This window comes from Lissotriton vulgaris, chromosome 2_1 (genome assembly GCF_964263255.1).
Source record: "Lissotriton vulgaris chromosome 2_1, aLisVul1.2, whole genome shotgun sequence".
NCBI lineage: Eukaryota > Metazoa > Chordata > Amphibia > Caudata > Salamandridae > Lissotriton > Lissotriton vulgaris.
In genome coordinates, this window is record NC_141687.1 from 58281887 (window position 1) to 58294563 (window position 12677).

The following is a 12677-nucleotide window of genomic DNA, read 5'->3' on the forward strand; positions in this document are numbered from 1 at the left end:
CTCTGCAACCATGCCAGTATTTTGTCAGTCTTGAAAAGAACTGTACAGAGAAGGCGACAATGTCATTCGCTCTATACATTGGGGAATAGAAACGCATACTGCAGCAGATTAAAGAAAGTTGAAGAACAGATGCATTTTTTTTTTTTGCGCAGTTTTATATAGCACGACTTGACCCAATCGGGTATCAGAGCACTTTACATAGCACCAGTTGCGTTACACGAGGAAACATTCATTTTTGTGAGGCACAGGGAGATTAAGTGATTAGCCCAGAATCACAGGATGTTCAGCGTCTTTGCTGAGACTCGAACCCAGTTCCCCAGATTCGAGGTCGACTGCTCTATCCGTTAGGCCAACTCCTCTCCCTATAAGTTGAATTTAAGTGTACAGCAAAATAACCATTATTCATGAGGGTCAGGTACTGTAAGATGGCGTAGAGTGCTGTGGTGGAGACCAAATATTAGTTCTGCCTGTGAGAAGGCACAGGGGAAATGAACTGTGCTTTCCCTGCAAAGCAATGAAAGTCCTGTAAGGCTAGTCAAGGTGGCAGCACAGAATGAATGAATGAATGAATGTTGAATTTATAGAGCGCATGGTTACCCGGAAGCGTCCCAGCGCTGTACCACTGAGTACCACTGAGGAACCTGCTTTCCCTGTGAGATGGTCCCTTTACTGGGCATCCCCAAGGTGCAGTCAGGCATCCCCGGCGGTAATGGGGCCGGAGTGGAGATTAAGCAAGCTATTGCCCAGAGTTGCAGCCCTTGGTTAGAGAGGCGAGATTTATCGGGCCCGCTGACATTGGTCCTGCACCCGGCCGCTTCGGGAATTGAACCCTTGTCCCGGGTCTGACCTCTGCCTCCGGGTCTGCCGCCTCTAACCGTTGAGCCACACTTCTCCACTCCACAGAGGAGTACAGGGACCTCCTATAACAAGCAGTGAAACCGATAATGGACTACCCATACATGAAGGAGGAAAGTGTCCTCGACCAGCTCTCTCCAGGTCATGGATTTTGTTTAAGACAGCAGGCCGACTTAAATGTAGAGAGTGGAAGTGAATGGCGTCATATGTCGATCTTGATATGTGTGCAGTGCAGTGGGTGAAGTTCAAACTGCTAGGCTGAAAGCAGGTTATAAACCTCATCCTTCCAGGATGTTGTTCCGTCGATAAGCCCAAGGGCAAACACAAGGCGGTCTCATCGTGAGGTGTTGGCAGTGCCCACAGGTGCAGTGAGCTGCTCCCTGATCATGTGCAAGCTGTCCTTTGGAACCGGCTCCCTGGACGAAGACTCTAGCAGATAGCCCGCTCGTTCGTAGTGACTCCTCAAAGGCAAACCGAATATGCAAAAAAAGGCATCTCTTCACCTCATGACTTGCATGACAATCAGTATTTGAGAATATATTTTGGGAAATACAGGCATAGGGGTGTGATGCGCTGCTGTGCTTTCATCATTCGCATTATGTATACGGAGCAACAGGGGATACTTGTGCACGTTATGTTTGAAAAAACGTGCATAGGACTCCTTAGCATGCCTACGAGATATTGTAAACTAAAAACATATCAAGTCATAGATTATTCAAGGGTGTCTGGCTATAATTCGGAGTTCTACAAAAGGGCTCTACGTGACAGGAGTACATTGTATTTAATCTTCTGGACAGAAAAGGGGGTCTAGTGCACCTTCATAGTGACCGCAGCGGAGCACAGAGCGATGTCATGCTTGGTGATCCCACGGGAGAAATCTGGCTTCTGACCAATCAACGTCAAAGAGGACTCCTACCTAGTTCAGCTACTCTCCAATCAGAGGGCACAAGGGGAGCAATGTCGTCATGCTTTCAGGAAAGGCGTGTCCTCGGAGCGCGGCAAGGTCCATAGACCCTCTGTGACGGGTGAGCCTCTGGCTGTTATGTTATGTTATATGTATATTTATTGCGCGCACAACTACTCAAGAGTATCCTGGCGCGAAGCATAACCACAAAGAAGTCGAGAGCTGAACATCCAAACAGAGCAGCTTTAGTAGGCTATATTAAAAAGATGGGTCTTAAGGAGCTTCTTGAAGCAGCCAAGGTCTCTGGTGTCTCTGAGAGTGAATGGGAGGGAATTCCAGAGGGTGGCAGCTTTGACCGAAAAAGATTGCCCGCCCAATCTGGTTCGCTGGAAACGGGGAACTGTCATCCTTCGTTGGAAAGCTGACCTAAGATGGCGATTTGGAACATGGAAAGACACTCTTTTCCTGAGATAGGTAGGACCTGTATCATGAAGGGCTCGATGGGTAAGTACCAGGGCTTTGAATTGGACTCTTTGGGCCACCGGAAGCCAGTGAAGGGTAGCCAATTGATGTCTTATGCTGTTTCGTCTGGAGATGCCCAGCAGGAGTCTTGCGGCAGCATTCTGGATAAGCTGAAGTTTATTAACCAGAAAGGAAGGAGAGCCCAGATATAGCGCGTTAGCATAATCCAGGCGAGATAATATGAGGGCCCTAGCGACCGTTTCTTTTGCTGGCTGCGGTAAGAGAGGGAAGAATCTCCTCAGAGATTTGAGGGTCCCAAAGCAGGCACCCGTCAGTCGCTTGATCTGTTCTGCGAACCTCAGATCTTCATTGAACCATATGCCCAGGTTCTTGGCTGGGCCACCTTCAGTGAGGGGACGGGGAAAGTCAGGGGGCCAAATTAATTCAGTAAATTGGCTTGGAAATTGACCGTATAGAAGGATCTCTGATTTTCCCTCATTGCATTTGAGTTTGTCATGGGCTAACCAGGTGAAAACAGTTGCCAAACATTTTTGTGCTACATTAGTTTCTACAGTCGAGTTGCTCCAAGTAAACAGGAGCTGGGTGTCATCGGCGTAGGCCATAATTTTTGCACCCAGCTCCTCGGCCAGGTAGATCAGCGGGGTCATATAGATGTTAAAAAGAAGTGGGCTCAATGTAGAGCCCTGTGGGACCCCGGTCTGAACAAGCCTGGCCGAAGAGGAGTAAGGGGGCATCCAGACTTGCTGATAGCGGGAATCCAGAAAAGATTCCAGCCAGGACCACACAGCCCCCGTGATGCCAATCTCAGTGAGGCGAGCCAGGAGGAGTTGGTGAGGGACCGTATCAAAGGCGGCAGAGAGGTCCAATAAAATTAGCGCCGCTCTGCCACCCCTGTCCGTACACTCCCTAATGGCTTCCACCACCTCCACCAGGGCTGTCTCAGTACTGAAAGATGACCTAAAGCCCGACTGGGCTGGATGTAGGGCACCAGACTCCTCCACAAAGACATTCAGCTGCCGAAAGACCACCTTTTCGCAGACTTTCGCCAATGCAGGGAGCAGGGAAATGGGGCGGTAGTTGGCTGCTGTAGCAGGGTCTGCCGAGGGTTTCTTCAGGAGAGGCAAGAGTTTGGCTTGCTTCCACTGCTTAGGTACCACTGCCGATTGTAGAGACCAATTGATCAGAGTAGTGACCTCAGATCCTACACAGTCTGCTACTCCCGCTAGAACCCTTGCCGGGCAAGGATCCGAGGGGGAGCCAGATTTTAAAGATTTTAGAAGTGTTAGGATGTCCAATTGTTCCACCATAGTGAATTTGGAAAGGCAGCTACTAGCGGGGGCGCTAGGTGCCAGCTCAGGGGGGTGTGAGGCAGCAGTGCTCATAGCTAATCCCTCTTCAATAAGCTTGATTTTATTGATAAAGAAGGAGGAGAGCTCCTCACATCATTCGGCGGAAACTGGGATCTTTTTGTGCTCCGCTATAGGTGAAAGAAAGCTTTGGACTATTGCAAAAATTTCCTTATCATTGTTATCTGCTTTTAGGATCCTAGCCGCAAAGTAAGCACCTTTTGCAGTTTTGACTGCTGTGTAATACTCTCTTTGGGCTACACGGAGGTCTGCTTTAGTTTGCGGGGAGTATGCAACCCTCCAGAGCCGCTCAAATTTTTTGCAGGACCTTTTTAGTTCTTTTAGTGCTGGCGTATACCAGGGTTGGGAAGGTAACACGCGTTGGGAAATGTTCCGAGCCGGTTTAGAAGCAGTCTCGACCCCCCGACTGACCCAGCTGTTGAAAAGATCCACTTGGTTCTCTAGGTTGGTGGACCGGTCGATTTGGGAGCGCATGAGGGCTTCCACCAGACCAGGAACGTTAATTTTTCGTGCTAAGGGGCCAGACTGGGTAAGAGGGTGATGGGATGACAGTGTCACATACCAGGAGAAGATAATCACGGCATGGTCAGACCAGGTAACAGGCTGGGGATCTTTAAGAACCAGAGCAAAGTTAGAACAAACTAAGTCCAACACGTGCCCTAGTGAGTGCGTCGGTTTCGAGACCCACTGAGTTAGGTGCGTTAAGGCCAAAATATCTAGAAGGCCCAATGTGTCCGAGGAGCTAGATGAATCCATGTGAATGTTAAAATCCCTAAAAGGAGAAACTTAGGGAACCGTAATGCACGGTCCGTCAAAGTGTCACCCAAGGAGTTCAGGAAGGAGCCAATCGGCCCCGGCGGTCTGTAAATCAAGGTCCCTCCTAAAGTGAAGTGGGGAGAGAGTGTAAAGGAGAAGTCAAGGGCTTCGCCATCCAGCACACTCGGAGAAGTGTCGCAGGAAAAGGTCCAAGTATCTCTGAATATAACAGCAATGCCGCCCCCTCTGCCTGAGGGGCGATCGGCTCTAGCCAGGCGATAACCCCGTGGGACTGCTATTGCAACCACTGGGGCACATGATTCGCTTAGCCACGTTTCTGTGATGAACAGAATGTCTAGATTATTGTCTCTAATGAGCTCGAATACATTTTCTGCATGTTTCACCATAGAACGGGCATTTATAAGAGCTGCCTTAATAGGATGCTCACTCGGGTTTTTAGAGGATGAATGAGATAGGCATGAAGGGAGCTGAAAGTTACAGACCTTACAGTCCCATATGGTGTCGGCGCTCGGCGAGCACCTCTGCATACCCACATGTGAACCAGGGTTCAGGGAAATCAGGGTGTCACGACTGTAAGACAGGGGACTCAAGATGTCTAAGAGAGTAAGGGCAGCCGGACCGGCACTGGGCACGGTCCAGGCGCGGACGGGCGCAGACGGGCTTGACTTTTGCGCGACTTCGGCGCGCATTCGGCGCGCCCGCTGCGCCCGCCCGCTGCGCCCCCACCAGCACATGCTGATAAATAGAGAAAATAAGGGTAGCGGGAGGCGCAGTCACCTGTCTCCGCCCTCCGGCTTGCTGTAATGTCCCTAATTGGTCCGCCTACCTCCCCATGAGCTCTCCACTCAATCGGCACCCAGCCGTGGTGGAACGAAGCTCGGGATTCGGCGACCAAAGTAGGTGAAGAAACAGAGGGTCAGCCTCACTCGCTGACTTCCTCGTGTATGTGAGCCAGTAAGCAGCGCAGGAGACAAGAATCACAAAAGTATTTTAAAAGTAGGAGGAGCAGCCTAACTCGCTGTCGTCCTCTGTGCAAAAGTTAAAATAGTGCAAAAAAGCAATGGCAGGTTTAAAAGACTCTTATCACGCTACAAACGTACACACATCAGGTTTTTAAATTAGCCTCGAAAAGCATGCACTCGCACAGTGCCAGCAGCGATATCTAAGTGGAAGCTGGGAGGCTGTCTGTTCCAAGGGTGAGGTCCGTGGAGAGGGTTCATCATTGGAAAGGAAGGGATTACCTAACCTGAAACATCATGAAAACTGTCAGTTTACAGCAGATGTCCACCTCCTACCAAACCCTGCATGGCCCCCATAGCAGCCAGCCACCTCATGTCTAGCTTCAGCCTTGTGAACGTTGGAGTCTACAAAACCTTCTAACGCAATGTACCAAACATAACAATGTTTTATTATCAACCTTGAAAAGACTCATTAAAACTTGGGGCCAAAGGGTGGACATACATTACTGATGCCAGAGAAGGCAGCCTCTTCGACAAATGTTTACTCCCACCATCAACCACCCCAGAACCCCCCTGCCCCTCATGCTTTTTGTACGCAGATGGCGCACATACCCATTTAAAGGTCTCCCAGTGGCATAAGCACTCTTCCCCCCCCCCTCCCCCCCCCCACCTCCAAACCTTTACTAGCCCATAAAAACGAATCTACTACTCTGACCTTCCAGTCTACCGTTATCATCTGTGCAGCTGCGAAGAGTTCACAAAGCAGCATCTGGAGTTATCGCCTCCCTCAAAAAAATACAGACAACTGATTTCCTCAGGACTCCAGGAGCTTCATATCCACTCCTACCAATAGTTTTCCAAAAACAACTCCAAACACTCTGCTTTGCCTTCATATTCCTAGGGAGGAGACCCACATCACTGCAGCTCAGTGGCTCTCTGGCCTCCTGGATACTTCCTCCGTGCCAAGAGCCGCTCGACTGCGCAGCTAAATACAGTGTTAGGCGATACAGATGCTTCTCCATCGAAACTCCATTACTGAAGGGTAGCACCCCTATAAACAAACTCCCCAAGACTGCCATTGCCTTGTGCTCGAAGCCATTTTTTCATGATGATATGAGGTCCTGAAATGGCAGCCAAAAAATTACCCTACTGCACCAAAGACCAGTAGCTGATTAGCTGAACTCAAATGGACACCCCCCAGAGCAAGCACCTTTAGGCTACTAGAATTACACTAGGCGCTATACATAGGGAATGCATAAATCTCACTGGGGTGCATGCTGAGCCTTTGCTTTGGGCGAGCTTCCGTTAACCGCGGCCCATACTGAGCTCCTTCTTGCTGTTTCTAAGTGATAGGAGATTCATTTGTCCTTTTCTTCTCAGGGATGGAGAGCAGTGGTACAAGATTAGGGCCGCCCTGAACAAGCGGATGCTGCTGCCTCGAGAAGTTGTGGTGCACACCGAATCCATCAACGAAGTGGTGACCGACCTGATCACTAGGATTCGGTGCACGAGGGAGGAGAGCCTGTCCGGCACCACCGTGGGCAATGTGACCGACCTGCTCTACAGATTCGCCTTGGAAAGTATGGAGGTGAAATTCGTCTTGTCGGTGGGAGGGCGGCACTGCTTGGTGGAATGAGGGTTATGATAAATGGTGTAAATTTGCAATTGCGCATAAAAGGATAGGGTATTTCCGCTCAACTGATAAACTATCCCATAGATCTTTGAATTTCACATCAGGACTATATTCAGAACGTGAGGAAAACCTTAACACACAGTGGAGTTGTATGACAGTTGAGTTTAAAAAATGTATTCGATGGAAAAGTTGATGGTTTAAGAAAAGTACAAATAAATTGAAACTCAGTTGCTGCATCCAGTTCAATCGGGCTTCCATCCTGGATACAGCACAGAGGCAACACTGGTGGAGGTATCTGACGCCATCAAGCTAGCATTAGACCAGGGGAAGCAAGTGGCTCTCCTACTCTTAAATGTGTCTGTGTTCGATATGGTTTCCCACCCTACTCTTCTTCAACACATGAGTTATATCTGGATGGAGAGTTGCCACTAACCCAGGAGAAATTATGATGCCTTAAACCTGTCTCCTCTTAGGTTCACTTGTCACCAGTGTTACAGAGAGAATGCAAAAAATGTGAGAGTTGATATTGTTGGAAGTTTATTATAACTTTGTGCAAACGCAACCAACTGCTCATCACCACATCAACTCCTCCAGGTTGCACCTGTCACCGCTTCACTCACCAACTGTTTCCTCAAGGATCTCCACACCTTGGGAACCCAAAATATTCTGTGTCTCTGTCTCACAGTTTCCTGGGCCACTACAACCATAACAACAGTTTTGTGAAATGTTGTGTATCTGGCATAATTGCGCTCCTGCACCCAAGACACTTTATTGAACCTCAGTGGCATAGCAAGGGGCGCTGGGGGTGCTGTCCGCGTCACACGTTTTGTGGGCGGTGGCCTCCCCCTGCTCTCACCTACCGTCTTGCCCCCCACGCTCTTCAGTTCGGTGCCGTCGTGGGGCGGCAATCCGTGCATTCGCCGGTACCCCCACTCTTCAATGAGTCCTGCTGTGGGCTGCAAACGCAGGTACCGCCCTGGGCGGCGGATGCAGGACCACCCCGGGCAGTCTCAGGTCAAGCTACGCCACTGTTGAACCTTTGCAGAAAAACTCAAAAACTCAAAGTTAGGTGAACAATACCAACAACTGTGACCAAGGATAACACGGTATCCTTTCATTGGTATTTCTCATCAGTCATTAATTGTTAAAATCTTGCTTTCTGGCTCCATACCAACCTCTATTTTCCACCTAGTTTGACTCAGTTTTTAGCACCTGTTTCTACTACTGCTGTTGCCTAAAACGTATGCTATACCTTACTTTCCCCCACAAAGCCACAAAAGTAATCTTCTAAAAGAGAAAGGAAGGGGTGATGTCCCAGGGCCTCACTGTCTTTAAATGTCTCTAGTTATGTACCCATTCATAACATATACGTAGGCAATAACCCTTAGATGAGTGCGGGTGTGGGGCCAAGAAGTGTAGATGCTGTGTGGTGAATTAAAATAGGGCTAGGAGTACCTTGAATGGACAAACTTTATTCTGGGGGTCTCCTGTACTAATTAAAAGAAGTGTAACAGGGCGCTATCATGTACCACTCTGTGGGTCTATGTGCTCCTGTTAAAGTGTGTCGGTCAACATGTGTCTCGCTGTTTGGTGTATTAACCCTGCGATTCTTCAGGACCATGAAAAAATGTGCTATCTACAATGAATAATAAGTGTTGAAACAGGTAACAAGTTTACCCTACGTTATCTTCCACCTGCCTGCATCTACCCACTCTTTGTGGTCCCCAGGCGTCAACAGTGCCTGGTGGAGCCAGTCACACGGCTCTGCTCGTGTTTAGCTAGGTCTGGGTGTCCTTCGATCTACCCTCCTCCACCGGGTCCGGGAGGAGGAACACGGTTCGCCCCTTATGCGGTACGCAGGCCTGGGACTTTTTCAATGCTGTATAAATTGTTGTGAAAACTATCTACACAAAGGTTTATGATAAGTAAAACAGACCTACGGTAAAAAGGAACATGTTGAGGTAAATGATAATGCAAAAAATTGAGTAATACACAAAAAGACAAAACAGAGAGAAAATGTATCATTATTATATCATAGTAAAAAAATCATATAATTTTATTTGTGTGCTCTATACTCAACGAGCTTATTGCTGCAATTCGTGCCGCACAAGATTGTGGTTTCTATAGGCTGAGGAGAAACGGGTCCTTAGGAGAGGAATCCAAATTGGTGATGGGGTACCCATGTCTTTGTGTGTGAATTTATAATCTATAGGGGCAGTGTGCAGAAACAAAATTGTAGCTAATAATTTGGTAAGATACTAGCTATAGTGAACTCAAATACCCTATAAGTAGTAATCTAATAAAAATAATTTGAGTTATACCTAATACGGGGTTACTAATGGGCCTAAGGGCATGGAAGAAGTGTCCAGAAAGGTATGTTGTCTGAGGGATTAAAGTTCTCCAATTGTAGAAAAAGGGAGAAAGCAAGGTAGTTTCAGATAACCGGTTGGAATAGATAAAACGATTAAGGGTAAAGAAGAAACATGGAAAATATATAGTAGTAATGTGGAGGCAGACTATGTAAATTTGTTAGTTTCTCTTTTTTTCTCTGTTTTGTGTTTTTGTTCATTACTGAATATTTTATATTTGTATTCACCTCAATATGTCTTTATTTATTGTATGTTTGTTTTACTTGTTATCATGAACCTTTGTGTTAATTTTTCACAACAATTAATACAGCCTTGAAAAAGCCGCAGGACTGCGTGCCACTTAAGGAGTGAAACACCTGTTGACTGGTTCAAAAATGACAAAGGGATCTTAAATTCTGTTCGCGACATCTCAACTTACCTCGTTATAAATGTACTACGGTTAGAGGCGGCAGACCCGAGAGCAGAGGACGGCCTGGGACCAGGGTTCGATTCCCGGCGCGGCAGGTTTCTGGACCAGGGTCAGCGGACTCGATAATTCTCTCGCCTCGGTGCCCACTCTGATCAGCGATCACACTCGGCAACTCTGGGCATTAGCTTGCCTCATCTTCACTAACGGCCCCACCAGACCACCGGGGATGCCTGGTCTCACCCTGGAGATACCCATTAAGGGACCATCTCTCAGGGAAGCCAGGAAGGGTTTCGCAGCGGTCGAAGCGCCTTGGGACCCTACGGGTAAGTAGTGCGCTATATAAATGCCAATACATACACTTTAATATTGTCAAATCCTGCTGAAACGGTCACCTGGTACATTCTCACAATAAGAAATGCCCTCTTCACCTCAAGTCTATTATCCTGGGCTTCTAAAATCCAGAATGGAGCACTGCTGGTAATATATAATTTTGCCAGTGCTCCTCGTACACTTAAAAAGGCAATTTTCTGGGCGTTTTTCAGTAATTAGGTTTCACTACTGGTTATCATCCTAAGGATGCTACCGTACCTTGCTTTATGGAAGCGCTCGGGCTTGCTCCACTGCTGCTGAATAGAATGCTGGCCCTGGCCTAAAGTGGCCCAGTAGGAGATGTAATATTCATTGCACCAGATAAAACCGATATCCATAGTGCGATCCTATTGAGCTGTATATACCAAGTTCACTAGCAGCGTATTCTAAAATGTGGATTTGAGACCCATGTGGGGTGTCAAAAAATATTAACAGTCGCAGAAAAAACAGGTATTAAAACAACTGTAAACATCAGTGGCAGTGGGTGTATTTAGGGTAAAAGCCTGTCTTTTGGATGAGGTCTCATTTATTATCCAGACCCATACGCCCTTTTGGAGTATTCAGGAAAGTTGCAGAAGATTCCCTTTTCACAGTTGCAAAAAGAACAATTGATGGACAGACTGCAGAACAATGTCATACATTCACCCCAGTACAGAGATCTGGGCCTAAATCCATCTTTTTTTTTTTTTGCTCACCATGCCATTCCAGTTTGGACCCAGCCATATGCAAATAAGTCGTGACCCTGCGCCCAATGAGAACAGTCCAGCCCGAACTGTCAGGCCAGGTCCTCCCTGAACTGGAAACCAGCATCCTAGGGCCAGTTTCGGGCTTTCAGCCCTTCTCAGCCAGGACAGCTTCATTCCAGTGGCATGGAGAGCACAGGGCCCACGACTGAGCATACCCATCCCACTCGGGGTGACAAATGCAAAAAGAACAATTGATGGACAGACAGTGGCATAGCTAGAGCTTCTGGCGCCCGGGGCTATCCCTCAGATTGCCGCCCATGGCCAATAGCAGGAGGGGGGCTGCGGAAAAAAGGACGTATTTGCTCTGGAGCCCCCAATGAAGTCAACCGTGTAGCTTGGCTCTATCGCGCCAAAAACCTCCAGCTTGTTATTGATATATAGAAGTTCAGTTCACACAAGGCCTAGTAACTCAGAGAATCGCACACTGCTTTTGTGTTCTGACATTCTTGGCAGGCTTTACGTCATAACGTTAGACATACTCCATTATTCCATCCTGTTACCATGTATTTTTAACCTAATTCCTCATCCCACATTCAGTACTTTCCAGCCTGGGTTGTGACCTCTAGGTATGTGCGTGCCCATCCAAGAATGAATTTCTATCCAAACAAACCCCTTTAATAACATTAGGATAATTAAAGACTGGAGTGAAACATATGTTGTAACATATAAAGTGTCGTTTGAATGCAGCTCCTTGATTGGAGTTCGTATGTAATTGTGCTATTAGGATTGTAATTTATGAACTGCAAGTAACCAAAGGAGCTCTGAGACAAAATGCAGCAACTCACTGAGATAGCCACATACAAATGCAGTTTAGTGAACTGCATGGTACACGTTCTTTGCGGCAGGCACACGAACCCTCTGTGTTACTTCATGATCAGTGAGATCTGCCACTAGACAAAATGCTGATATCCCTCCAGCAGGAACATGTTTTACTTGTGTTATCTTGACATTTTACCTGTCTCCTGAAAACATCTAGACACACAGGGAGAATTCACACCAGGGCTTCTAGTCATGCTGGTAAATCAAAACTGCCAGTAGAGACGAACAGTCTGCCCTGTCAGCAGGAACATTATCAGCTGCGGGTTATTTGGCTTACCTGTGCACGTCAGAATCTTACAACTGTGCGCTGCAGCAGCAGGCTGCCTTAAGTGCCCGTGAGTCACACTGACTGCTGACAGTTGCTGTGGACATCATGATTAAGTCCAAGGTGAGATGATTGAAGTGGTGGCACCGTTGTCTTGATTAGAGATCTGCCATGTATGTGGCTTTTGAAGACACACAGCAGACACAAAATGACCCCTGCCGCCGTGCCCCATACATACACACGACAGGGCAGCAGCATGGACGTTGAGGACAGCCAAACTAGGGCGGGCGACAGCAATTCCAGGGAGCCCCTAAGCCTGCTTTAGCTTTGCTTCATTTTCACTTCCAGTCACAGTTGAATTAAATCGTCCATCCCGCGCACGGTGGTGGCGCACGTCACTGCTGCGCAATCAGCGCATGGGGGGGGGGGGCTGGGCCCAAATTATTCCAGAGCCATCATTGGTAGCGCTTTAGCACGCTACAAGATTGATGGCTCTGGGACCCACATACACGGCGGCCGCAGGGCACTGATGGCCCATGACGGCGGCCTTTATAATTTATTTGGGGACACTGTGTCAGTGTTCGCAAATAAAGTATAAAGGCCGCCACCATGGGCCATCAGTGCCGAGTGGCCGCCGCCCCAAAAAATAGTGCAGCCTGGGGGCGTACCACCCCCCTAGATACGTCGGTGTGGACAGAATGCAGAACAATGTCATACATTCA

The 12677-nt window shown here is 47.9% G+C and overlaps 1 protein-coding gene across 1 annotated transcript in view; it reads left to right on the plus strand.

The window, feature by feature from the left end:
- Nucleotides 1-12677, plus strand: part of LOC147729552 (sterol 26-hydroxylase, mitochondrial-like) — a 154967-nt gene that overhangs the window by 37626 nt on the left and 104664 nt on the right. Inside the window, exon 4 of the mRNA XM_086954447.1 lies at nucleotides 6726-6925. Coding sequence (XP_086810573.1) covers nucleotides 6726-6925 — 200 coding nt within the window. The remainder of the gene's footprint in view (nucleotides 1-6725; nucleotides 6926-12677) is intronic.